General features: G+C 35.5%; 2 protein-coding genes and 1 long non-coding RNA gene across 23 annotated transcripts; 2 read left to right on the top strand and 1 right to left on the bottom strand.

Moving 5' to 3' along the window:
* The first annotated feature begins 12,249 nt into the window (after positions 1-12,249).
* On the top strand, positions 12,250-26,361 carry LOC148867555 (uncharacterized). Of its 21 annotated transcripts, none has more exons than XM_088977351.1 (9): positions 12,250-12,597; positions 14,075-14,198; positions 20,184-20,408; positions 20,624-20,842; positions 20,934-21,026; positions 21,102-21,200; positions 21,312-21,659; positions 25,944-25,999; positions 26,088-26,361. In XM_088977351.1, exons 4-6 carry the CDS (start codon positions 20,648-20,650, stop codon positions 21,198-21,200), a joined length of 387 nt encoding a protein of 128 aa, XP_088833477.1. In that variant the 5' UTR covers positions 12,250-12,597; positions 14,075-14,198; positions 20,184-20,408; positions 20,624-20,647; the 3' UTR covers positions 21,312-21,659; positions 25,944-25,999; positions 26,088-26,361. The 21 variants fall into 21 exon arrangements, 16 of the variants coding, with proteins under 16 accessions (XP_088833477.1, XP_088833481.1, XP_088833475.1 ...); XM_088977349.1 differs by having other exon boundaries at positions 12,318-12,597; positions 20,184-20,505; XM_088977353.1 differs by having other exon boundaries at positions 12,363-12,597; positions 21,102-21,215.
* Positions 12,311-13,400, bottom strand: LOC148867557 (uncharacterized). The gene is made up of 3 exons (XR_016109759.1): positions 13,269-13,400; positions 13,107-13,165; positions 12,311-12,740 (listed from the first exon to the last, which is right to left on the bottom strand). It is a non-coding gene; the product is annotated as an uncharacterized LOC148867557 (long non-coding RNA).
* Positions 17,911-19,427, top strand: LOC148867556 (uncharacterized). Its single transcript, XM_088977345.1, has 2 exons — positions 17,911-18,234; positions 18,331-19,427. The coding sequence occupies exons 1-2, from the start codon at positions 18,026-18,028 to the stop codon at positions 19,415-19,417; spliced, it is 1,296 nt and encodes a 431-aa protein (XP_088833471.1). The 5' UTR covers positions 17,911-18,025; the 3' UTR covers positions 19,418-19,427.
* Positions 26,362-27,532: the final 1,171 nt, after the last annotated feature.

Below are 27,532 nucleotides of genomic sequence, written 5' to 3'. Positions count from 1 at the left end.
TCCATGTGAGTAGAGAGTGCAACACTGTTCCTTGCAACCGAGGGAGAGATCCTCTCTTGTCGGGCAGTGTTTGATCGTTAAGTGTAAGACCATTGAATATAATACCTGAAGGGCTAATCTTGCATCTGCCCACAGTCCTTGGGTTTTTATAAAGTGGTTTGACCTATGGACAATTTAATGTAAATGTTGGGCCCATTAGAGCCCATGGTGATGGATTCAGGGGTTCACTATTTCCTACGGTGAATTTAGTCAGGCATTATAATAGAGGTTGGGCTAAACACATGTGGCTGATGTGTAGATCAATGTTTGGATTTCACGCCATACAAGGATACCCAACTAGGCAGCAACTTGGAAGATATGTGAGCACATAGACTTAATGGGCTTAAAGCCCAATTCGAACTGGTATAATATGATTATTTAAAGAGTGGCGGTTCTGGGATTTAGATCAGCAGATAGGATAGGGAGTTATCACTATCCACTCAGAGAGTCTAGATCCAAATAAAGATTTGGATTAGGAAACTCCTAATAAAATTAAGAGGGCTGATCTTTATCTACAGATAAGATAAGGGTTTATCCTTATCTCTTAAAGAGAGTCCGGATCCAAATGATATTTGAATTAGGAAACTCCTAATGGGATTAGGATAAGTTTTCTTTAAGGCTATAAATAGAGGAGGAGGGCGAACCCTACTACACTCAATCAGATTACAGATTCAAAAGAGAAGACAACTCTACTTAGACCGATGCCATCTTCTACTCTTGCTTCATTCTATTGCTGCCGCCATAGCCAGTTCGATCTCCACCTGTATGAGCGATCAAGAAACATTCTTGATATCAGTTTTTGGTGAAAAACTTATCTAAAGTCGTGCTCACTCACCCTCCATCAAATTCTTGCTGAAGAGTCCGGTTCTTGCTGAAGAACCACCTGCTGATTCTGCTCCACCCTACGCTGTGTCATCTTTAATGGAAGCAATCTTTAGCGTTTTCCTTGGGCGTGAACACCTTTGTTGAGAGTTATTGTTACTCCGTATTAGGTACATCCCTCTCCTACCTTTTAGTTTCAAATCTGGTCCAGTTTAAGTTCAAGATTAATCATTGAAAATGCAGTTTTCTAAAATAGGGAATGTGATTCCCATATGGGAGATAGATAAATTTTTGAAATTTCACTCTACCTAGCTATAGGGTTCGACTATCCATATGATGGATCTCTCATCCCCTTCATATTATTATAAAGTGTATACTTGTCTTGATTGCATATATTGTGGTGTATGTCATAAAAGATAAATGTGATTATATAATATCTTTATATATTTATCATTTACTTGCACTTTACTTGCACAAGTACATGGTAGATGCCCTTGATTTTGGTGCCGGTCATGGAATTTAAATTTGATTATATCATGTCAATTTATATATTTACCCTTGCATGCATATGCCCCTACACTTGTATAGTTTAAAGGTAATATATGGAAAGAGAAATCTATTAATATATTATTGAAACAAAGATGATCACATTAGATGGCCTCTCCTTTCTCTCTTTACCCAATCAACGCTTCTCCTTGGTTCTCTCTCTCCCCTAAACTATTTCCCTACCTAGAACTCCATCTAAAAACATCTCCTAATCTCGTCCCTTGTATCTATTTATTTATTTCCATCTCTATCTCTATCCACCTTGCAAATACATGCATATAATTTCTCATTAATGTATTAAGATGAATAAAATATATGTAAAATAATAATAAAAGAAAAAATATATAGTACAATAAGACAAATACAATTGATTAACTTAGTAGATTTAATTACTAAAAAATTACTATTATTCATTAAATACTTAATTAATTATAGTTAATTAATTAAGTATAGTTGATAATTAATTAATGTTAAAAATTACTCTTAATAATTGATAAGTAATTATAATTAATTAATTACCAAACATTTCAAAAAAGTAAAATGAATTATTTAAATTATAATTATTGTTATTTTAATTACTATAAAATTATTTACAATAATTAAAATAACAATGATTGTAATTAAATTATTATTGACAATTTCTTAAATTATTAAGTATAAATATAATTAATAATTATGGTCATTGTTATTGAAAATTACCACAATTTATGTAAATTATGTTACTTATTTAGTTGAACTATTTGGAAAAGTAATTCAATAGTAAATTACCATATTTAATGAATCATTTAAGTAAAATATCATAGTAATTAAAATAACTTCACATTTATTTACTTAATTAGGTAAAATAATTTCATAGTAATTAAAATAACAGTAATTCAGCTCAACCCAAGATCAACCCTTAGAATTGGGCTTAAGGCCCAAGCCTAAGGTCAAGCTAGATTTATCCTCGAGCCCATCTGACACTAAAATTTGAGACACTTGGGTTGGGCTGAAGCCTGGCCCGTTGGGCTTAGATTAATCACTAATTAAGCACACACACTAAAATTTAGCCTATATCTATCTATCTATCTATTTATATATATATATATATTTGTGTGTGTGTGTGTGTGTGTGTGTGTGTGTGTTTGTGTGCATGCACACAAATAATGTGTCTATATATGCATGTATGTATGTATATAATTCGATTGGTCTCGAGTAGGGATAAGGTTAGGCTGGGCTCATGTTGCCCAACGACTAGGCCTAGGTCTAGTGCTAAAAATAAAGAAAGCCCAACCTTGGAACCAAAAATCCAAGTTCATCCATGCAAATTTGTGGGTTAGGTTGGTCTAGACTCAGGCTGGACACACCCTACTTGCACCCCTAGATATAGGTCCTTTGTAAATTTAGACGCACTACATACGAGTCCATTAGTTTGATACCAATATGGTCCCATATGTTATATAACAGTTATATGTGCAAATTATTTATCAACCATGTGTTTTAAGTTACTTATTTAATTAGGTAACTTATATATGTGGTTAAACAATCCTGATTAACTTAATCAAGTAGCATAGTTATTAATTGTTGTTACTAATAGAACTATGAAAGTTATAATTTTAATCCATTTAAGCCATACTTAAAATTTATAAAAATAATAAAAATTCATTCAAATTTGTTATAAAATAATAATAATAATAATTTTTATTAATTTAAATCCTTCTAAAAATAATTACATTAATAAAGCTTTAAACTAGGCCTATAGCCTAACTTAACCCATGATAACACCTAATTAAGAATGTCATAGGGCTCTTTCTACTTCATTTTATCTCAAAAAAAAAAAAGTCCATACATAATAAAAACAGAGCATGGGAGAGTAAGGATATCAGCCCAATAACCCACAAAACAATTCCCAACTTAAATTAATGGCTCTTGAGTTTTCAAAATGTATCACAAAAAAATACAATTGAAAGACTGCGACAAAGGTTGGGTTGGTATCAAGTTGAACCCTATAGGGTTGGATGGGTTGGCAAGGGTTTGATTGAACCCTAACCCGACCAATAGGATTCAACTCAATACTGATTCAAGCTGTCCCGCACTCTTTTCAATTGTAATTTTTGTGATACTTTTTGAAAACTCAAGAGTCATTAATTTACGTTGGAAACTGGTTTATGGCTCCAAGGTATTGTGTCTTCAAAGTGAAAGAAAAAAATAAAAACAAATAATGAAATAAATCATATACTTAGGTTAGGGGTTAGAAGTCAAACTAAATTAGAAGAATATCCTTTATATATGTAGGGATATTATGACATGATGGACGGGAGTTACCATTACCAAAACCTGAACTCGAGTCGGTTTAAATAATTAAAACTCTAACATAATCATACTCCTATTTTGGGTTAAAACAAATATTGAAAGAAATCATAAACTTTAAGATTAGTCAGACCAAATTACAAGAATATCCTTTATATGTGCAGAATATTGAAGGGATAGGATATCTATCACATTGGCGCCCAAAGATTGCGGAATAAGGGGGCGAATTTCAAAAATTTTTCTCTCCCTTCAACTGAGAATCGTATTCCCTATTTAGAAAATCATATTTTCAATGATCATTCTTGAACCATAAATTGAACCAGATCTAAACCAAAAGAAGTAGTGAGGGATAATACCTGATACGGAGAAACAGTATCTCCCAATGGAGGTGTTCACGCCCAAGGAATGATCCAAAATCTGCTCCCACTAAAGATGGCGCAGTGCAGGATGGAGCAAAATCAACAGTGTTCTTCCAAAAGAACTTGACCCTTCGCAAGAATCAACAGGATGGCTTGTGAATACAACTCCAATCAATCTTTTCTCCAAAAGATTGGTATCAAGATCAAATCTTGATTACTCCTGTAGAGATGAGAAGATCGAACTACTAGAGGCGGCGGCTGCAGGAAGGAGGCGGCAAGAGAGTATTTGCAGGGTGCAGAATTTTCTCTTCTTGTGATCTCAACTCTAAAGACAAGAGTGTGTTGGTTGCATGTCTAAACGCTGCCACCCCCTGCTCCTTTTATAATCTTAAAGGGATCAGCTCCTAATCCCATTAGGAGTTGGAGATCCAAATCATATTTGAATTAGAAGTTCCTTTAAGTGATAAGGGATAACCCTTATCTTATCTACAGATCAGATCAGCCATCTCCTAATCTAATTATGATGCTTCCAGATCTAAATCTTATTTAGATCTTGGACTCTCTAAGTGGATAGGGTCTAGGCCCAATCCTATCAACTGATCCATCTCAGAATTTGCCCCTTTAAGTGACTAATCAAATCAGCCTAGTTCGAAATGTGCTTAAGGCCCATTTAAGGTCATATATTTACTTAGCCTTCCAAACTGCTACCCAGTTGGGCTTCCTTGTATGGCGTGGGACCCAAACATTGATATACACATCAGCCACATGGGTTCGGTCCAGCCTTTGTTACAAGGCTTGGCTGAATACACTGTTATGGACAGTGCACCCCTGAAACCCATCTCATGGGCTCTATCGGCCCAATACTTATCCTAAGTGGTCCCTGGGCCAAACCACCTTGTAACACCCAGGGACTGTGGGCAGATGCAAGATTAGCCCATCAGGTATTATCCTCAATGGTCTTACACTTAACCTCTCAGCCCATAATGATCACACACCGCCCGACAAGAGAGGACATCTCCCTCGGCTACAAGGAACAATATTGCACTCTGCTTATATGGATCCCGGGAATTAAAACATTTTTGCAAACCTTTTAGAAACCATTAAATATATACTTTTATATCTCATATAAAATATATTTTGCAAAACAAATCTCAATGTTTAAAATCGGCTGCTGACAGTCTTGGTTTCCATTAGTGATAATGCATCCCCGATCATTACCTTTGTCCGACAAAGGGGTTGATCCTGTCACTATGATTACCCACTCAGATGAATTCTCGGACTGTCCCAATATACCCAATTTTGACCCCCACTAAGGATCTCACTGAATGGTATATCAAAGACAGCCCAATCTGACACCTAGTGTAGTATCATAATCAAGTCTAGGGGTCAGGTGTAACTTTCCAGTTTTGCCCATCAATCTCCAAGGTCCAGGGCAATACTGGAAATCTGGTCCAATTCAAAGATTCAATTAATCATACACTGTATATGCTTAGGGTCTCACCCTGGCAGCTGAGACATGCCACCCCAACCGACTTGGTGGCACAATAGTGTCAGCCTTGTCAGGATAGGTCTCCCCAGACTGACCCACTGGCTGTGAACATTCTAAACTAACACGAGTCTCATTAAGTGTCCAATTTAAGGGTATTACACAGAAACATACCAAGGGAACATGAATCAAATATGCAATTTTATTCATTTATAATAAACTCATAAAGTGCATCATCTTGATTGAAGCTAAGGGCATACAAAACTATCTAACAAATATGACCGGATGGGCTAAGTCAGCCAAACATGCACCTGATTTGGGTTAAACAATCAAATCTCTAACCTGACCCTACACCTTAATAAGCCTAACCCTAACCTGACCATGTAGTGCTGAGTCAAGATGAACTTATAGGAGATTACCATTTGGATGAGTCAAGTTGAATTTACCGTTTAACTTGATGCATTGACATCCTTATAAGAGATTAGTCACTCTTACTAGGGTTTCAATTTGGATTGTGGTCAATATAACTCAAAAATATAATATTTGATTTAGCTTAGATTGCCTTGGCTCAATTAGAAATGTCATAATGTTACTTCTCCCTCAATTTTGTGTAACAACTAACAAGCCTGTGCATCACATAGTCTCGACTAGTTTCTTTATAAAAACGTTGGGATGTCTTAAGGACATGAGCAACCTGCAAAGTGCAAAAAATTGCAACTTGCAAGTCATTTTATTTGTCACGAAAAAAACAATTGCAAGTTTTTTTTTTTCTATTCAAAAAAGAATCATGAGTAATGGGTTGCTTGGTTACTTAGTTACAGGTAGACCTATTCATGGGCCAAGTACCCCGATGACCCAACTCGTTATTTTTTAGGTTTAGACAAAATTTCTGGCCCATGGGCCTGGGCTCAAGCTTTAAATGCTAGGCCTGATAATTTTTGGGCTGGGCTTGGGATTTTTCAAATAAGTCCGACCTGATACTATTACATATAATAAAAAAGTACTTGTGTTATATATAATATATATTTGTTTCTTAATTATTAATAAATATTAATTTACTATTAGAAAATATATATTAATTTATTAAATTATTACTAAATTAATATAATATTAGTTTATAAAAGTACATTGAAAATAAGACATTTTGTGTATAGATCAGGCTTTGGACTCGGGCTTGAGCCTGTACGTTTTCTGTTGATAAGGAGGCAAAGCTTGGCCCGACCCATGAACAGGTCAAGTTACAGGTATAAATAATGTGGGCTACACTAGGCTCAGGCCTCGATTAAATTAAGCCACACAACAAGAGCTACGCCCAGCCTAGCTCGGCCCATATCACTCTTGGCGTTAGGACATGAAGGAAGGGGAGCATGAACCCACGCTCAAATTTTAGAAATACCCTTTTGTATGTTGGGATGGAAGGAGGTGGTCCTCATCCTTAAGGCTGTAGTTGGAATGAGTGTGAATGCAAATATGTAGGGTGTAAAATGGTTCATATAAGGTTGTGTTTAGTTGCAATGTAAATAAATTTGCACTGATGCAAAACCATGCCAGTGCAAATGATTTGAATGTAAATTCAGACCTATTTTTGTTTCAAATTTTAGCTTATTTTGTTTGATTACAGTACAAATGAAGTAAATTAAGATATGAAGCAGAATAAAGTAAAATCCAAAACAAAATTAAACAAGAATTTTCATTTTTTACATTTGTACTAGTGCAAATAAATTTGCACTACAACCAAATGCAGCCTAAATTGCAAAATTATGTTAGTTTTGCACTGACAAATTTACCTTCTTACCAAACAGACTTGTAGCTGTAATGGATGCAAACATGAATTCCAATAAAGCATTTTTTTTTAATCAAAAGTCCACTTGAATGCAAATTTACTTCTTTTTTATCAATGTAAATATGCATAGTCTGTCATTTGTCAATGTATAAATGTAATATTGCCAAACATAGGCAAAAGTGAACCAAAATGCAAATTTACCGTGAACCAGAATTTACACATTCCATTTGCATCGTTTCCAAGCGCAACTTAAAGAGTATCACCAACCAAGAAACCAGATCTTCTGAAGGTAAAAAATTCTAAAACCAGATCTTCTAAAGGTAAAAAGTCTATAAACACATGTATGTTAAATTTATGGGAAAATGTTTTTTGATGCATGATTGGATGTTCACGCTTTTAGAGTGTTTAGGACATTCTATTTTATCGACAAGAGCTTGGCTGTCCAAGTTTCACAATTTAGACTATCATTAGGGTTCATTTTGTTTGCCATAGAAGTTCATCTAACCAGGCATCCAGCACCTATTACGTGAATTATGAACTAACTAGACCTGTGTTTTGTGGGTGATCCGGACTGTTGAACCATTGAACCGGATAGGGAGTAATGAGTCATGAGTAAAAATAAATTTGTTTTGATGAATTTTGGGCTTAAAATTTGTAAACTTCGCATGCATCCTAAGGCCCCAACCCTCTTTTGCCTAGTAGCTTACCTTGTTCTTTCTCCCTTTTTGTTTTTTTTTTTTTTTTTTAAACCTTTTTTCCTAAGGTTTGAGTAGGTTGAATGTTGAAGCCTGAAGGCAGTGGAAAGAAGGCCAATGTATTAACGCTGTCCACTTCAATCAATCTTTGGCGAATCTCTTAACACCGGCCGGCGGCGATTAATCATTTCTTAACATCGATACTCAAATCTTTCTTAACTCGATGTTAAGGCTATGTTTGGTCTGAAGGAAAAAGTAGGAAAGGACAAGAAAATCAATACAAGGGTTATAAAGGTTTCTTATTTTTTCCTTCCCTTCCCTATATTTTCCTTCAAACCAAACATAGCCTAAATATCAAGTTGTCAAGTCTTAATGCCGAGGAACTGCAATGCTGTAAAACTATTGGCATTTTGGCAATTTAAAGGATGTTCGGTATAATGGTGTTGCATTTCTGTTGCATTTTGGGTTGATCAATATAAATTTCCATTAGATAGATGTTTTTTATCTGAAATGTTTTAAAACCCTTTTGAGATGTTTAATACAAGCTATTTCTAACTAAGACATCAAATTGATGTTTCTCATACACGCATTTTTTTTAATTAAAATGACATTGACAATACTCATTTCTCAAGGATGACTTTAATCATTTTATTAAGTTCTTAATGCTCATTCTCTTAGGTTAAAATCTATGAAGGCATCATACCGAAAAGGCTTTGACCAATCACAACCCCTATGAATTTTGATGAAAACCAACTTAATTGGTTTCTACTTTTATGGTGCCTCTTGATTGGTTGTAAAATTTTCCTGGTATCATGTCTTCCCGACATCATAGTAGTACCCTTTTAACAGTGACAACTCTTAGAATTGGAGATGGTAATTTATCTTTTCATTTATTCTCTTATTTATGATTTGATATTAATTTGCATTGTTGTTTATCTATTGCCAGAAGTCCGAAAACCTGTTACGTTTTGCGGCTTTTGCGTATTCTGAAATATCTTTTCTTTTCTTTTCTTTTTTTTTTTTTTTTGCATTGATTCATTTACATGAAATGAGAAAAAATTGTGTTTTGCATAGAATAAAACTGAACACATTATTGACGACGTTAGTTTCGCGACGATTATACGAAACGTCGTAAAACATTCCACTTTTAACGGCGTCAGTGGTGAATATCGTAGAAAACGAACTTTTTTCAACGGTTATATATAACTGTTGCTAAAATTTACGTTTTACGACGTTTCAAATAACGTCGTAAAAGACCTTTTCCCGCCACATATTAAATTTACGTTTCAAATAACGTCGTTAAAAGTATTAAATTTTTAGTTATTTATGCTAAGTAATGTTAATCTATTATTGCTACTATTACCACCACATAACATTGTTATTATTACTATTATTATTATTATTTAATTTCTTAAATTAATTTATTTTAAAATTAATTATAGTTAATTTGATAATACATATAGAAATACGTTTATATATTAAGTGATAGTTTTAATTTTTACAAATTATTTTTAAGTTTTATAAATATAACTAATGTTTTGAAATAATTAGTTATTTATTTTTATTAGTTTATTCATTATTATTAGAAATTCGTATTCAAGTATCAAGTATACTCTCATTTTAATTAAAATTATTTTGAATATTAAAAATTTTAAATATATCCATATTATAAATAATTATAGTTAAAATACTTATACCTTAATTGTAGTAATGATATGTAAATAAATAGGTGGAAAATATTTACATTTGATTGGTTGGTTGTAAAAAAATGAAAAATAGTAGGTAAAGCAACCCCAATAACAATTATTAATTAATTAAATGTTAAATGTTATTTTAATTAATTAATAATATTTTCTATTATATTATAATTGTTATTTTATTGGTAATCATTAATTAATTAACTAGTTTCTTCATTAAGGGTGAGTGTTCAATTTGACTCCGGATCTCCTACCCACGCCTACCCACAATACACTATCCCCCATGAATTGGGAACATCTCCCCCTGCATAACACTATGTAGAGGATGAGATGTTCTCCATGTATGGCTGTGATAAGCATGGGCAGGAGATCCGAACTCGTTCAATTTAGGTGCATGCCTAGACCCGCAACTTGAAAAAATTGAGAAGGGTCGGATTAGGCTAATATTTAAGGTAAAGTTAGAGTTAAAAAGTATGAAACCAACTTAATTGGAGCTTTCGAGTTGAATTGATGTTATGGTTGAGTGTTCCACAACTCCAGTTGGGTTTGGTTTACCAATACTTTACATAACCTAGCGTAACTTGCACTAGGGCAGTCAATGGGTTGAGTACAAATTGATGGACAAAAAATCGATTTGGGTCGGTTTCATGTCCTAATACATTACCCTTAGAGCAAGCCAATTGTTCTGAGAACCAGTCAGTTCGGTTATAGGTCTAAAAATTACAAACCTTGTCAAGCCCAATTCAGTTATAGGTCCTTAAAATTTCTTATCGGGTCGGTTCAATTCCAACTGGACCCAACCCATTGACATCCCTAACTTGCACCCCCTAATTACAAACCTTGTCAAGCCAGATTCAATTCTAGGTCCTTAAATTTTATTATCGAGTCGGTTTCGATTCCAACTAGACCCAACCCAAACCCAATCCATTGACAACCCTAACTTGCACCCCCTAATCATGATCCATTAGGGCGTGCTAATAAAAAAATATTGAATAATAGTGGGAAAAGATAAAAAAATTAATTCAAAATTCAAAATTTCTAAAACTCATATATCTTAATTAAAATACTAAAAATAATTATAAAATAAATTAATTATATTTTATTGCAAAAAAAAAATTTGAATAACAATGATTGGGGAACCCATCCTCGTCAGGGATTGAAAGTTACAGAGACAGGGTTAATTTTAGAATCGGGGTTGGGGACGAAGAATATCATCCCCGCCTCGAACTCACCCCGTTGCCATTCCTACTGTAAACCGTATTTAATATTAATACTAGCGAGGACCCGTACGATGCACCGAAAAATATGAAAGATTTAACAATTTCATTTTATATTAATTAATATTAAATTAATAATCAAAATTTTTTGTTAATTAACTAAAAGTATTCAAAGTTATTGTTAATATCTAAGATTTTAATAACTTATTTTTATTTAATGTTGATTTATAGAAAATAATTATTGCTAATTTAATATGAATAAATACATTTAATAAATTTAGTTTTATTAATAAATTATAGTAATTTTAATAATTGTTATTATTTTAAATGAAGTTTTGATTAAATTTAAATAAATAAAAATAATTAGGAAAACTAACATTTTTATTAATTTCACTAATAATTAACAATTATATAGGAATGACAATGGGTGGATTCAGGGCAAGGCACCGACATCCCTGTCCTTGCCCCATCGTCAAAACACTCTATCCCATTCCCACCCTGTCCCCAATGTCAAGCGGGTTCAAGGCAAGGCAACCACTCCTCAATGTCGGACGAGTTTAGGGGCAAGGGACCCCACTCCACATCAAGGATGGGGAGTCATTGAATTTCCCCCGCCCCGTCCCCGGTATTGGGCAAGTTTAAGTAGAGGTGTAAATCAGGTCATGCTGGGCTAAGTCTTGGGCCAGGCTGGGCTATAAAACAAGCTATGAGAGGTCCATTTAAAAAAATGAAAAAGATGTTTATATTTTTATTACTACTACTACTCTCTCTCTCTCTCTCTCTCTCTCTCTCTCTCTTAAATGCAATAATAACATGCATTCAAATAAGAGGCTTTGGAAAACCCAAATGTCTCTCTCTAATAGTGTATAACTTTATTAATCTATGAAATACTAATTTTGTTTAATAATATATTAATAATTTTTTTTTATTAATTATTGCTTGAATAATTTTTATTAAATGTTATTAATTTTATTAGGTCTTGTGAGTATATTAATTATGAAGTTAGATTTTTTGAAGTAGTAATTTTTATTAAATAAATTGCATTGATTCTAATGGAAATTAATTTTATATGTAATAATGAATTTTAAAACCATACTTTTTTTTTTATCTAAGAAGCTTAAAGTTTTGTTTGATCGACTCAAACATGGAGCATGGATTTGAAAAAAAGTTTGGATCGAAGTAGGGACCGGACCGGTCCATCCAATAGAAAGTTAGAAACTCATTTACATGGATTGACAACGGATGAACAACACGTGTTTACTTTGTCGTCCTTACCCGAATGTATAAACGGTCTATACGCGCAATCAATTACTTCCAAATTCCAATTGCCCAAGCCCAATTAATCAATTACTTCCGGTCATTGGTTGGCTAAGAAAATTGAGAAGTGAGAAAAGGGCCGTTAAAAAGGAAAGTGGAAACTCCTACTTACTTTTGTCTAAGCAAAAATCCTAACAGCAACAGGTGGATATCTAGAAACTCATCTCTATGGTTCTAATGGAACTACCAACACCGACAACAATCTATTCATCTCCAATTGGGTAGGCAGTAGGCTGTCCTCTCAAGTCCTCATTACGATCTATTCATCCTTCATCCATCGTGGACAGGTTGTGTCAGGCTACATTTGCAGGGAAATTTTCATCTTCGTCTCTCCAACTCCAACTCAGGTAAGTCGTTGTGGGGTCTATTTATCTTCACATGCCTTGGCTGTTCTATCGATATCGATGGTTGTTCTGGCATCATTGCCAGGTGACCAAAGACAAAGCTCCCAATCCTCTTAAAGGCCTTGATGGTGTTGTGCTTCTAAAATCTACAATTGCAGCAGATATATACTGTATGGTTACATTCAACTTCCACTTAGAAAAATAGAGATTAAAGATTTGAACTACTACTAACTAAAGAAAAGAGATAATGCGTAGCACAAAACTAGGTCTGACTGCAACTGAAGAGACTTTGTTTCTCAAACAAAAGCAATGAAGTGCTGAGATTAGATGAAGAATGCAACGCATAAAATAAAATAGAGGTAAAAAAAACATAAAACTGTTCACCTAAAAATGATATTAGATGAACTGTTCAAACATTAAAATAAAACGATATTTCACGGATAGGTAGAGGGAGAATGGGGCGGAGCCCTGTTTTGCCATCTAAAAATTTGATTTTCGAACAGAGAGTTTACCTGAAACGAAGGTTTGTGTTATGGTACATGAACCGAGTTGTTACTACCACTTGAATAACCTGTTCATGTAAAACATTAAAAGATCTTCGTCATTCAAAGATAGGTTGAAAGGGACAATGGGGCAGAGCCCCTGTTTTGGTATCCAAAAGAAAGACTTCAAACCTGAACGCAGTCTTTGTGTATGTTTCTTGTACCTCCATATGATGGTGTTACTCCAAGATGTGTAGTTCCTCATATACATATCAGAGGAAAAGTTTTGTACCTCACCTGTCTTGAAGAATGACTGGAGCTTTGAACTTTCCCACCCTTGTTCGATACCCTAAAACTTTCTTCCTCAACATCACCGAAGCCAGGCAGCGTTGAAGCTACTCTACCAACTAGCGAGGCAGCGACCACCACTGAAGCTATTTCTCATCGCCGATTTCCGATCACTCTGTCGCCGCTCTTCCATTATCTCTCATTTCTCATAGCCAGCTCTCACATTATCTCTCATTCTCATCATCTCAGGAAAAAATCCATCATTTTGTCTTCGCTCTACCATTTTCGCCGTCTCGCCGTTGTCCACTCCACCATCGTCGTCGTTCCCCTCTCTCTCCCTCATCTTCCCATCTCTCTTCCAAGTTCCAATCCTTACAAAAGCCCTAACATAGAAAACTCGAAATCCTTTTCCTTCCCCTGTTCAACCGAACCATATCCGCCCCATTTCCACCATTGTTGCCGACTCGTCACCAGCTGCTACAATCTCCCTTTCATCTTCCCATCTCATACTCTTTGAAATAGAAAAACCCTAATCCCTTTATCTCATCTTTGGAATCTAATCTATGGTTCAACTGTGAACACTGAAGGTAACTGGAGAGTTCCCATTTTTGTATGCTTCCCTCCTCCTCCTCCTCCTCCTCCTCTTCTTCTTCTTCTTCTTCTTCTTCTTCTTCTTCTTATCTTCTGGACTATGGTATTTTTTTGCGCAGGTCACTCAAGGGAGGAAGAGCAAACATCAAGAAATTTTTGTTTGCTAGCAGAGGATTTCAGGTCTATATCGAACTGACTGGAACATCTTGGACCCATCATAACAATCTTCCTGATTCTAATCTGGTAAAATTAAATCAATGCTCTCCTTTAAGTTTTCTATTCTTTCTTCAATATATTATATATGATGCATGAAAAGCTTAGACACTTAAATGGTTGCTTCATCTTAGTTGTTTTCAATAGGTATTATCTGATTGGTTACCCCAAGTAATTATGTCAAGAAATAATCCATTTCTTCTATTTTTTTTTTTTTTTTGTAATTTGATTAGGAGATCTGCGAACGATTTGGCCGGTGGTTTAGCTAAACAAGGAATTCAGAGATAATCCATGTTTTGGACTGTTTTGAAATTATTGGGATAGTTTTGGGCCTGTTGTTTCTGCCCACAACATCTTGTTGTATAACTTCTTATTTTACTAAATCAACTTTGTTTTGCTGATCAAAAAAAAAAAAAAAAAAAAGAAAAGAAAAGAAAAGAAAATCATTTCCACAAAGTATTCTCTGATACCTGGATACCTGCACATGCCTAGTGTACTAGTGTAAGATATGTACCTGATATGCCACTGGATACTGTGTGGACAATTTTGGAGTATACTTTATAGTATTAACACTTCTGTCATATATGCATTTTAATAAATCATATTATGAAAAATCTGTATATGTTATTAGTTTAATCAAATTTGTCAATGTATACATATTCACAAATGATTTATAGCTTCTATATCCATGTTCATATCTTGACATCATACGAACTATTTGGTGAGTTTTCTTATTGTAGGGATTATATATGAATTAACAAAAAAAGAAATTTATACTTACCCATATTAGGACAGTGTATGTCTTATTGTAGAGATTATATATGAAACAGGCATATGCTCACCTGTTTGATGTGTGGTTTGAACGGGAAAGAAGTCTAGTTGGCCCGATCAGGCCACCATGTGGAAGAATCATTTGCTCAACCCAAATGGACTATCAGATGGAACATCTTCTAGATTGAGTATCAGTTCAGTTTGCAGTCCATATTAGATGGCTTCTGCTCTTTTTTGGCTTAAATTTAAGAGCCTATAAGGACTCTTTCTAAGCACATGGAAAGAGTTCGTTTTGGGCTGGAACATAGTAAGATTTGTGAAATAAAGAAATAAAGAAATGCAGTCCATATCAGACTCTATCTAAGCCCCATCCATGTTGCCAAAGGGGCTCCATTTCTTTATTGTTATCATTAGGGACTAGAGAGTTCTATCACCTCCCCACTTGCCTATAGTTGGTTCACTTTGGTAGACAAATTGTTTTGGCAAGCCAGTCCCTATCAGGTGGAGTAGTATTGTAGAAAGTGACAAATCAAAATTTCAATCCATCTGGTGGAGAAGAGGTCCATCAAAATTTCCCCAAATTGGCTCTATTCAGGTAGGTTGGGTTAGGAGATCGGCCAACAACTTGGCTGATAGATTAGCAAAGCAAGGGCTTCAAAGAAAGAAACGTTTTGGGCACTTTTGTAATGCTGTCTTGGGTCATCTTCTATGCTGATTTCTTTGTAACTTCTTGTTGTATATTAAAACTTCTTAATTAATGAAAATTTTCAGAGTTATTGGTAAAAAAAAAAACATGAAAACACACACAAACACAAAATATCTCTAGGCCAAACCTCAATAATGAGAACTCCATAAGATACCATTTATAAACATTCACAGCATCATAAGTACTTATTAGGTTGAAGGCAAGGCTTAGGTCAGAAACAGAAAACTATCCAGATAAATCATGGATGAAGGCATTTTGGTAATATTCATCCATTTTTCTCTTACTTCTTGTTGTATTTGGGAAGTTATAAAAAATCTAGAATGATGCTAAGGTTTTAAATGTATTGTTTTTGTGACATTTAGGTACTCTGATGAATTCAGATTCGGTGTCATGACTATGGTGGTCTATGCATTTGAGCATAGTGCTGCTTATTCTCAGTGCCATAAAAAATGCCTTTACAAAAGGTGTTGCAATGGAAGGTTTCAAAATGGGAAGATGTGGTGACTCATTGTTGTACTTGGGGCATTATGGAGAATTATGATATTTGGATTGCACATGGTGAGGGAAGACCACATGTCAATTCAACAAATTTAGGATCACATTCAAATGTAAATGTGAGAGAAGAGGAAAATGTAAGGAAGATGCTCGAGGATATTTACCCCATGTGCTTTGAGGATAACCACCAAGTGGATGAACTGGGAATATCCCCAGAAGAGCCATATGGGGATATGGAAACTTTCTTACAATTCATTAAGGATGCAGAAGGGCCATTGTGGTTTGGAAACAAACACTTCACAGTGATGTCATTCATTGTGACAATTCTCCACCTCAAATCATTGTACGGTTGGAGCAATATATCCTTTAATGAACTTTTGAAGGTGTTTATAAAGGCAATGCCCGATGGTGCCAAATGTCCTAGCAGTTTTTCACAGTGCAAGAAGATTATTGCAAATATTGGGTGTAAGATGGAGAAAATCAATGCATGTAAAAATGACTATGCTTTTTTGGGGTGATGATGTGGAAAAGGACGTGTGATAAATGTGGTGAATCGAGATGGAAGAGTGACAATAATTCTGAATTAGATGATTATGATCAGGATGCTACCCTTTCAAAGAGGAAAAAGGCCTGTGAAGGTGTTACGGTACTTCCATATTGTCTCGAGATTACAACGACTATTCATGTCAAGTAAGACTTCCCGGAGTATGACATGGCATGACGATGGAAGGACAAAAGATGGAATGCTTCGCCATCCATCTGATGGAGATGCTTGGATAGATTTCAATCGAAGGTATCCGGACTTTGCAATTGATAAGAGGAATATACAATTGGAATTAGCAACTGATGGATTTGAGCCACATTTTGCTTTGAGCTCCGTGAACAACATATGGCCTGTAATGGCAATACCTTACAACTTGCCCCCATGGATGTGTATGAAACCACCATTCATGATGCTCACTTTGCTAATTCCAGGCCCTAGAGGTCCAGGAAATGATATTGATATGTACTTACAACCTCTTGTGAAGGACCTTTAGATTTTGTGGACAGAGGGTGTACGAACCTATGATGCAATTAGCAAGCAATACTTCCAACTTAAGGCATGTGTTATGTTGACAATTAATGATTTTTCCACTTGTGCCTTAATGTCTGATTGGAGCACCAAGAGGCATTTAGCCTGTCCGTGTTGCCATTTTGAAACAAATTTTAGGTGGTTGAAGAATGGGGGGGGGGGTGGGGAAGCATTGCTACCTTGGACATTGCAAATTCCTCCCAATAAATCATAGGTGGAGAAAGAATAAGTGGAGCTTTGATGGAACTCAAGAATTTAGACTTCCACCAGTTTGTCTTTCTGGTGTGCAAATAGTTTCGAAGTTAGAAGGGACAAATTTTGAGTATGGGAAAGGACAAAGAAAATGACACTTGTCAGGTGACCCAAAAGAGAGTTGTTTTGGGTACTTCTGAAGGATATTGCTCGTCCCCTCATGGATTTGAGTAATTTCTTTCAAGAGATTTGCAGTAAGGTAATACGACCCGGAGATTTGAACACTTTGCAAGAGAAGATAGCAGTGACCTTGTGTGAGTTAGAGATGATCTTTCCACCATCATTCTTTGTCATAATAGTCCATTTGTGTATCCATCTTGTGTCCGAAGTCAGGTTAGGAGGGCTAGTCCAATATAGATGGATGCCTCTAGTTGAGAGGTAACAATCTCAATTTAAACTCAATTTGTTAGCAAGATTTGTCTCAATACATACACTAATATGATTTTTATCTCTTTTATACATGTCAACCTTTGAAGGGTGCTTAGTAGGTATAAAAGGCTTGTGCGCAATAGAGTGTACTCAGAGGGGTTGATTGCGGAAGGGTATCTAGTGGAGGAGTGCATGACATTTTGCTCCATGTATCTCAATGATGTTGATGCTAGGTTCACGCGAATAGGAAGGAATTCTGAGGGTGATGTGGAGGATATATCTATGTCTGGCAAGGGTAGAGCAATCGGTGCGCAAAAAGTTATGAAATTAGATGAATTTTCACTATCCCAGGCCCACCATTATGTATTGACACATGTAGAAGAGGTGGCCCCGTACATCAAGTAATTGTTACTACCTCATGCAATCTTTTTTTTTTTTTTTAAATTATGGATCTTAATTATTGATTCCTTAAATTGATTTGAATTTCTCTAATGTAGTGAGCATTTAAGAGCTTTGGCCCCTTCGTTTCCAAGAAAGCAACAACAATTACAAAAGGCCCATCAAAACAAGTTTGCTTCTTGGTTGCAAGACCGCGTACTAGATGCCCAAGAGCGTGGGAATGGTGGACAATTCTCCAATCTTGTTGCAACCCTTGCAATGAGGCCTAAGGCTGATGCATTCAAGTTATCAGGATATCTAATAAATGGCTATAGATTCCGTCCATATTCCTTAGATAGAGGAAAGGCCTATCAAAACAGTGGGGTGATGATTATTGCAGACACCACCTCATATACAAGTAAGCGGGACATGCATGGGATTCAAAGTGATGTCAAATACTATGGGAGGATCAAAGAGGTAATTAAGTTGAGGTATACAAAGGATGTCAACTTTGTATTAGTTCGATGTGATTGGGTTAACCCTTGGATGGGAGTTAAGAAAGAAAACTATGGATACACTTTCGTGAACTTTGGGAAATTGTGTCATACAGGTGAGAGGGAGGAGGATGAGCCATTCGTGCTTGCAAATCAAGTTCAACAGGTATTTTATATGGAAGATGATTTGAACCAGGGTTGGCATATAGTGAACAACACAAAGCCCCGTGATTTATTTGATGTAGGGGTAGTACAAAATGAAGGGGATGTTGCATATAGGGATGGTGCACCTGTTGTGTCTATACAAGCGAGGGAAAATATCCCCATAAATGATAAAAACATGGATTGGGCTAGAGATGATGCTGCGTCGAGTATAGTAGAAAAACCTTCTAATATTTCACACAGTAGAGCTTCACATGGATCGAATGGCCAATTCATCAATGATTTGTCAGAGAAAGATGTCTCGGACAAGTCAACTACTGATAAGGAGTCATACATATCAACTAGTGACGACTCTGATTCTGGTAATAGGCATCTAAATTGTTTCATTTCTTCTAAATTGTTGGATGATCATAAAACTAATATCTATTATTTGGGTGATTCTTCACACACTCAATTACATGAAAATGTTGTGTTTATGGTTAACCACATTGTGCAGTTTAAGTTAGGGCTGTCAATAGGACCAGATTTGGCCCTATCTATTTTTGGCTAGACCTAGACCTAGACTTTAATTCTGTGGTTGAATTAGTTTACTGTGTAGTTTCAGCTAGGCTTAAATTAGTTTATTGTTACCTAGACCTAGACTTTAATTTTGTGGTTGGTTTGTCAAAACAAACATAACAGATCAATCAAATCTATAAGAAATGGCTGATTCACACCATTTATGTATAGGAGAGATGGCTGAACAAAATAATTGGAGATACATAGTTGGGTCTAACCGATCAAATTTAAAGAAAGAAACACAAACCTTTTCTTCTAAGGTGCATGCAATAGACATAGTGAGCTAGTAATTCTGTATAATGGTGAAACCATGTTACATTAAAACTTCTTCATCATGAGCATTCTTAGAGCTAGTAATTCTATATTCTTGGCTGCAATATCTCATGCAGCTAGCCTACTTAGAATATTTTAGAGCTATATATGTTTAGGTCTATCTTCTTCTTCTATCTTTCTTTCTTCCTGTCTGTTTTTTTGCTAATGACAAGGGTTGAATTCATAACGGAGTTTTTATTTGATAACTTCTTATTTTCATAGAAATATCAGAAGAACAAACTTAGTCCATTGCAAGAGATGATTACATACTTGATATAAATCTAGCCAACTACAAGATGTTTAAAATAGCATAGAAGTAAAAGAAAGTCTAGTAGATGTTTCTTACAGTAATGAATCGTCTTTATTGTTTAATGTTCTTTTTTATTATTTATAAATATAATTAATCCATATGTGCTAACTATTTTAACCTTTCGGTGTGGTTACAGATGCATAGTAAAGATCACATAGATCCAAAGCTCCCCAACAATGATCACACTGTAGAGGAGGTTGGAGGTTCATCCTCCCAAGCCCCTGGGCCCTCTCGTAGAAAAAGGGGGTCAGGGAGGCGTGGCAACACTGTGTTGCCACATGTCCAGTAGAGGAAGAGAGATCAAGCTCCAATTATGATCAGCCTGTTGGGGAAGTGAGGCCAGAATTGATGTCGTATATAGGTATGTTAGTGAGGGATTGTTCTATAATCCCAATCTTCACACTGATTGGAGGACAATAACTGATGAGGCATAAAACAGATTTTATGACGCTATTAAAGTAAGATCCACATTGTTTTTGTTAGTTGATTATTGCCTTGTATTTTTTTGGATGAATTTGATTATTGCCTTGCATTAATTATTAATGCTTAAATTTTTTCTTCTTTCATCTGTGTTAGGAAAAATTTATTGTCCCAGATGAGATGGAGAAAATAGATATCCTTGCTGCAGCTGGAAAGAAGCATCAATGCTTTCGATGTCATGTGAAGAAGAAATATTTTGACAAATATGCTCCTGATCGTGAGAAAGCCTTCTCGGAGGCAATTCAACATAAGAGAAATATTGATCGTGGTGATCTCCAATGCCTCTTTGACCATTGGGAAACGCCAGAGAGCAAGGTATAAGTTGAAAGTAATATTGGTAAATCTTTTTAGGATATGGTAATTATATAATTTTTTTATTACTATCACTAGATTGTCTTTGTTATAGGCAAAGTGTGAAATGATGACTGAAGTGAGGTCACATCATATGGTCCCTCACCACATGGGCCGGAAATCCTATGCTGCTCACCTCCATGAAATGGTGAGAACACTAATGCAATTTATACCTTTGATTCTTTTGTTAGTTTATATATTGACTCTCAATGGTTTGTAGTAGACGGAAGAAAGAAGGCGAAACAATATGCCCCCACCTAAGAGAGAGGACTTATTCAGAAAGGCCCATACAAATTCCCAGCGGGAGTTTTATGACCCTTGAGCGAGGGAGCTTGCTGTAACTATTTTTTTTTACTTTTATCCATTTAACTATTTTTGGTGTGGTTATGTGATGGTCCATTTTAAATAAATATATTATTTGAAATTGTTGTAGGCAAAGATGAAAAAGTATGTGGATGCACAAGCAGAACAGGGCACCCAAGTTGAGCCCATTGGTGCCAATGATGCAATGGCGGTGATTTTGGGTAAAGATCATCCATTGCGTGTTTGTTGCTTGGGCTTTGGAGTGAACCCAAAGCGTGCTTTTGGAACTAATGGGTTCAAAAGTACCACCAGTAGTACAGCCACCTTGTGTGATTCAGAGTTGCGTAAAGAAAACCAAATGCTTCGAGGAGAGGTGGGTGATCTTCAAGCAAAAGTAGTGCGACTAGAGGCCCTGGTGGAGCAGTTAGCGCATCGTCAAGGATTGGATGCATTGTCTCCCACTCCCGCTTCGGTTCAGGTAAAATCTTGAAAATTGATCCCTCTACTAAGGTTAAATAGTTGATAAGAATGCACCTTGATGAGTATGGTAGGTGCAACTAATTCCTAAGATTGGCATCCACCTTAGAAATCTGCAATCCACCTCAGAAATCTGAAATTGACATCAATCTGAAATAAACACTTTCATGGGTTTGAATGCAATTAGGTTCAGCTGCTTGTCTATCTTAAAAGTTTCTTCTAAAAGAAGGGCTCCAAGTGATGTTGTTGTTTGAAACTTAATAGCGGTCTGCCACAATTGCTTACTGATTGTATGTAAGATGGAATAACTGGGGGAACATCTTTGCTAAAATTCTACTGGTACACCATTATCCTTCCAAAAGTTACCTCCGATTGTGTGTAAGATGGAATAACTGGGGGAACATCTTTGACTGTTCTCTTTGACCTTTTCACCTTTTTCTTAGGTCTGACCCAAATAAACCCCCATTCAGCCTAGTAAAATTGCGAAAAAATAGGGGAAGGAGTAATATGGAAGCCAAGGAATGAGTTCAGGCGCTTCAAGCAGATATCTAAAGACATGATGATCCAAATAAAATGGATTAGGAGATCTGAAAACAGTATGGCTGATGGTTTTAGCTAAACAAGAAATTCAAAGACAATCCATGTTCTGGGCTGTTTTGTAAATAATGTGATAGAGTTCTTCTTGGGCTTTCTGTTTTATGCCCATAACTTCTTGTTGTATTTGTTCTTTTTAATCTAATGAATCCAATTTTGTGTTGCTGATAAAAAAATGCAAAAACCTTTGTACCCGAATAGGATGAAGATTCTTTAGAGTTCAGTCATTTGAAATGTCCAATGACATTAGAAACCTTCTCAACATTCTTCGAACTTAAAGTGCAATTATTTCCTTTCCATACTTCTCACCCTGCTTAAATTTTGTCCCCATCCCCTCTAGAAGAAATCACTCTCTCTTGAAGCTCCTTAAAACTTAAATCAAAACCACTTTCTGCCTTATTTACCTTCTCTTTTTCTTTACTTAATTCCTCCAGCTTTCTAAAAGCCTACCTAGCCTTCCCCGCCTATAAAAAATAGATCCAAAGTTCTATTCACATCCACCTATGTATTCATGAATTTCTAAATATCCATCCAAATTTCAACTGGATGTGTCTCATCAATGTGCACCTCATCATCACTGTCATCCCCCACTTCTGACTCAACTTCATCTTCGCTGACATCAGTTAAACGTAAAGCTCTCTCTCTCTCTCTCTCTCTCTCTCTTCTATCTATCTATCTATCTATCTATCTATTCTTCTTGTACACTTTTACTACACAAGCAACTCCACTTCTTTCAACCCCTCTCCAACCCACCTCTTTGTTCTCAGATTGACCATCCTCTCTTATATCTTGTAACCCCCAACAGCTTTGGAACAATGCTCCCCAACACCTTTTCCCAAAATAGTTGTCTCTGGACCAATTGCTCATCCCTAGTCTTCATCTACCTCTTCGTCAACCCTTGAGGCTTACAAAGACCAATATTACCTCCCTCCAAAGCCTACACCTCAAATTTATCCCTAAACTGCAAAGTTTGTTCATCTTTTGTTGCTAGAACAACATCAGAAGCTCTTTTGCAACCTCTCCTTTGACCTCTGTGATTCTCCTTACAACTCTACCAAAGGAACATCCAAAGTAGCTTCATCACTTTTGTTAGCAATCTTATGATCTCAACAAACATCTCCTGCCCCTTCGCTTCCGTTTTAATCCCCTATATCTGCTTAAACAAAAATCTATTTACTGAGCCCTACTAGGCTCCACAATTGAGGGGGAGACTGGCATGGAGGACTTTAATACCCAAGGGTAATTGTCCTTGGTTGGCAAGCTGGGGGGCTGAGAGAAAGTGAGAAATTGGTTGGAAAAGCCCCTTGCACCTTTAAAACACTTGTCTATCCAAGTGGCATATTTTGTTTGGACTGTGGTGTTGTTTGCCCTGTCTAAGACTAATGATGTTATAAGAAATTGAAGGGAAGTGTACCTCTTTTTCAGTTTAATGAAAATTTTCTACTGGTATTTCAAAAAAAAAAAAAAAGAAATTGAAGGGATTTGGCTGATTCTGTTCCAAACAGGTAAAAAATACAAGTGGAGTGGCACCCATTGTGGATGCCATTTATCAAGTTGACTTTTGAACGGTGCAGCTTAGGTAACCCAGACCTTTCTGGGGTAGGAGAAATGGTTAGAAATTACTTGGATGAAGTTTTGATCATGTATTGTGAACCTAAAGGTGTTGGAAATTCAACTAGAGCAGAATTGAAAGCTGTGTTGGCAGGTTTAGAAAAGGCTAAGGAAATGAGACACAACAATATAATAGTAGAGGGACACTAAGGTCAGTAATGAGGAGTGACCATGAAAGCACATATACAAAATCAAAGAAGCGAAAGAGATATTAAAGGAATTAGGAGCAGCCGTTCAATGGACACCTTGGTTTGCAAACTGTCTTGCAGATGGGCGGGCAGAACAGGGGGGGGTACAATGGAGCAAATAATTCAGCCTTTATTTTAAGAGTTGAGAAGAGGAGTAAAGATTTCAAGAATTAATTTCTTATATAGAAAGCAAATGCCAGACCTGAGTACTTTAAATCATAAAAGTACTAATTGTAAATAAGGTTTTGAATAGATGCATGTATATTCTAATTAAAATAAGTACAATAAGAACTTGATATGGATATGCATCCCAGCACCCAGCATTAATTGAAACCCATTATATCTATATATCTATATATATATATATATATATGGATTTGGATTTGGAGGGAGCCACCAACGACCCACCCTTTGTCATGTCCACTCAGAGACATTTTGCCTCACAAGTTCAGTGGAAGTGGATGGATAGCTCTCATACTCTGTATCATATGCGTGAAACAGCAAAACACCAATTAAGCAGCTTTTTCTTTTTTCTTTTCATTGTTTGGTTTCTTTCGTCTAACCAAATAAATCACTTATTATTGTAATTTGTAGGGGTCAGTTTGGTAAGGGTCACATGGAATTATAATCCAAACAACACCATGAGTGTGTGATTATAATTCCATGTGTTCGTTTCCATGATCTCCAACTTTTTAGAGGCCACCTTAGCTATATATACTCAATTTCAATGCTGTCATTTCCTCCCTTTCACATTCACCACCAGTAAGAAAATGTATTTATATTTATCCAGCTGCATCCATCTCAGCGTTGTTTGGCTCAGTTCAGCTCGATCGATCCCCTTGTTGAACATTCAGCTAAGTTGGTCCAGCTGCTTTGAAATGTTCTACATAAATTATTTTTCCAATTACATATGTACTACTACACCTGCCCACAGTTATATCCATCACCTAAAAAAGAAATGAACCAAGACAACATCAAGAATTACTACTAGCACCCAGCATCTGGTGTTTCTTGTTGCTGCTGTGCTCTCACTTGATAAATCTTCTTCACCTGTTGTTTCTCATAATCTCCAGCATTTCTCATCATCGGTTTATCAATCCAATTAGTGAGTGGCCAAGGAAGCAGAGTAGCATTCTGAACATATACCTGGTGTGGACTTTGTGAGTACCTAGAGTTTGGCATCCTTGGTGGCACACCAGAATAGTGTCGAGCCCTTGAACCTTCTTCAATTGTCAAGGCAGACATTCCACCCCTTAAGTTATAATCTTGATATTGCGACCTGTCTTGCGTCCTGAAATTTTGTCTGTTGTTGCCCTGTATGTCGTTGAAGGAAGGTGCTGATTTGGAACTACTAATGACAGCCCGAGGATGGTAGTAATTCCCGTGGTAATTGGGGTCCTGGATGAATCCTTTTTCAGACCCTGAAGGTCCAACTGGCCTTGGTCTGTTGACCATGTGATTACCTGAAATATTTCGATGATTTGTTTGTTCTGACTATCCTGAGGAAGTGTTATTGCTGCCTCTGACATTAAGTGTACTTAACCAATCGATGGGCTGCATCTCCTAAGTGAGGGCCGGATATTGCACGTGGAACTTGTGGACTGGGGAGAAAAAACATTAAGTTGATAACTTAGTAGTATGAATTATGAAATGATAGTTGAACGAAATTTCTAGTGTTCTGGGAACAAAGAAGCAACTACTCCCCTTTGATGTTTTGAAAGCATTAACATTTGATTGTATCTATTCTAGAAAGCATTAACTGAATTTATATATCAAATAAAAAGAAAGGATTAACTAAATTTGATAACTGTTTTACTAGTTGTGGGACTAATCAGTTAGAAACAATCATAAGTTATTGTTTGAATTAAAAAAAATATATATATTTTGTGTAGTCATGGATCGGAAAACAATTTCTACACCTCTCATGATGCTTTTGCCAGCAAACCCTGTAAGCCATCCCAACGTTATTTTTATTTTTCATGCATTTATAATTTTTTGGCATGAAAATAATATTCTATTTTCATTGTCTTTTATAGGAGAATCTCATGCACGTGAAACAAGTTAGGAGAGGGAAAGAGCATCTCATACACTTCAAACAAGTCGGAAAGGGAAGGAGCATCTCATGCAAATCAAATAAGTCGAGAGAGGGAGAGGGGGAATGTGAAGGGGAGGAAGAAAGTCCTTTTTAGATGATGTATATATCTTTCGTTTTTTGGTTTTGAACATACAACTATCAAATATTTTATTGTAAAAAAGATTGTTGGACTTAAAGATTATTCAAAGTTTAATATTTAATTTTATTTTTAAAAATTTCATGTGAATTCAAATTACAGGTTGATAAAAGAATTATTGAGCCTATAGGTAGATAAACGCCTTATTGGGCAAATCGCACAAACAGGTGGAATAAGCATCTATAAAACTTTTAGTGACGTTTAATTAAACGTCGCAAAAAACAAATCTATCAAATAAAAATGTATCACTTTTGGTATCTATAAAACGTCACCAAAACTCTCAGATTCGACGACGTTTGTAAATGTTGCGAAACTTCTCAGATTCGACGACGTTTATAAACGTCGTCAAAATTCTTTGATTTGCGACATTTATCAAACGTCGCCAATTTTTTCGTAAACATCGTTGAAAGTTTTTGCGACGTATATGGCTGCGACATTTGCGCATATGTCGCCAAAGTTTTTTGCGACGTTTGGGTGGTAACGTCGCAAAAAAACGTTTTTTTTTTGTATATATTTTTTGTTTTTTTAAATTCGAGACATTATTCTGATGCTCAAATTGATTTATACAAACGTTCTTTAAACATATATATATAATTATTTTAACTATTTTAATTATAATATTACAATTAAACACATTAAACCTAAATGGTTGAACCATTGATCCGAAACCTAGGGCTCAATTAGAAAGGAATACAAATACAAATACAAATATGCACAATATAAATATATACAAAATAATACAAAATGTAAGGTTTTGCATTTTACATATTTATATTTATACTCTAAACTAAGCCTTTGAAAAGAATACAAATACATACAGAATAATACAAATTACAACTTATAAAGTTTTGCTCCGTACTCTTTCCAAACTAAGCTCGGCTGTGTTCGGTTGCAATGTAAATAAATTTGCATTGATGCAAAACTATGGCAGTGCAAATGATTTGAATGTAAATTCAGATCTATTTTTGTTTCAAATTTTAGTTTATTTTGTTTGGTTATAGTACAAATAAAATAAATTAAGAAACGAAGTAGAATAAAGTAAAATCTAAAACAAAATTAAACAAGAAATTGCATTTTTTACATTTGCACTCTAATGAATTTGTATAAATTTGCACTGCAACCAAACGCATCCAAAAGGAAAAATGGTTCGATCTTTTGCTTGTTGATGTATCGTAGTTTGTAGGTTTTTGTTTAATGAAATTACATCTTTTAGTAAAAGAAGTGGAAAACTACAAATACATAAATTGCGT

The sequence above is a fragment of the Nelumbo lutea genome, chromosome 3 (genome assembly GCF_056320005.1).
Source record: "Nelumbo lutea isolate HS-2025 chromosome 3, American lotus-T2T, whole genome shotgun sequence".
In the NCBI taxonomy this organism is placed as follows: domain Eukaryota; kingdom Viridiplantae; phylum Streptophyta; class Magnoliopsida; order Proteales; family Nelumbonaceae; genus Nelumbo; species Nelumbo lutea.
Note: the sequence above shows the minus strand (reverse complement) of the source record. Positions and strands in the feature narration are given on the sequence as shown.

Bases quoted from the DNA above. Each gene is read 5' to 3' on its own strand.
- LOC148867556 (XM_088977345.1), top strand. From the start codon at position 18,026: ATGACATTTTGCTCCATGTATCTCAATGATGTTGATGCTAGGTTCACG. The intron at 18,235-18,330 runs GTAATTGTTACT...TCTCTAATGTAG, and splicing joins GAGGTGGCCCCGTACATCAA to TGAGCATTTAAGAGCTTTGG.
- LOC148867555 (XM_088977351.1), top strand. From the start codon at position 20,648: ATGGAGAAAATAGATATCCTTGCTGCAGCTGGAAAGAAGCATCAATGC. The intron at 20,843-20,933 runs GTATAAGTTGAA...TCTTTGTTATAG, and splicing joins GGGAAACGCCAGAGAGCAAG to GCAAAGTGTGAAATGATGAC. The intron at 21,027-21,101 runs GTGAGAACACTA...GGTTTGTAGTAG, and splicing joins CTGCTCACCTCCATGAAATG to ACGGAAGAAAGAAGGCGAAA.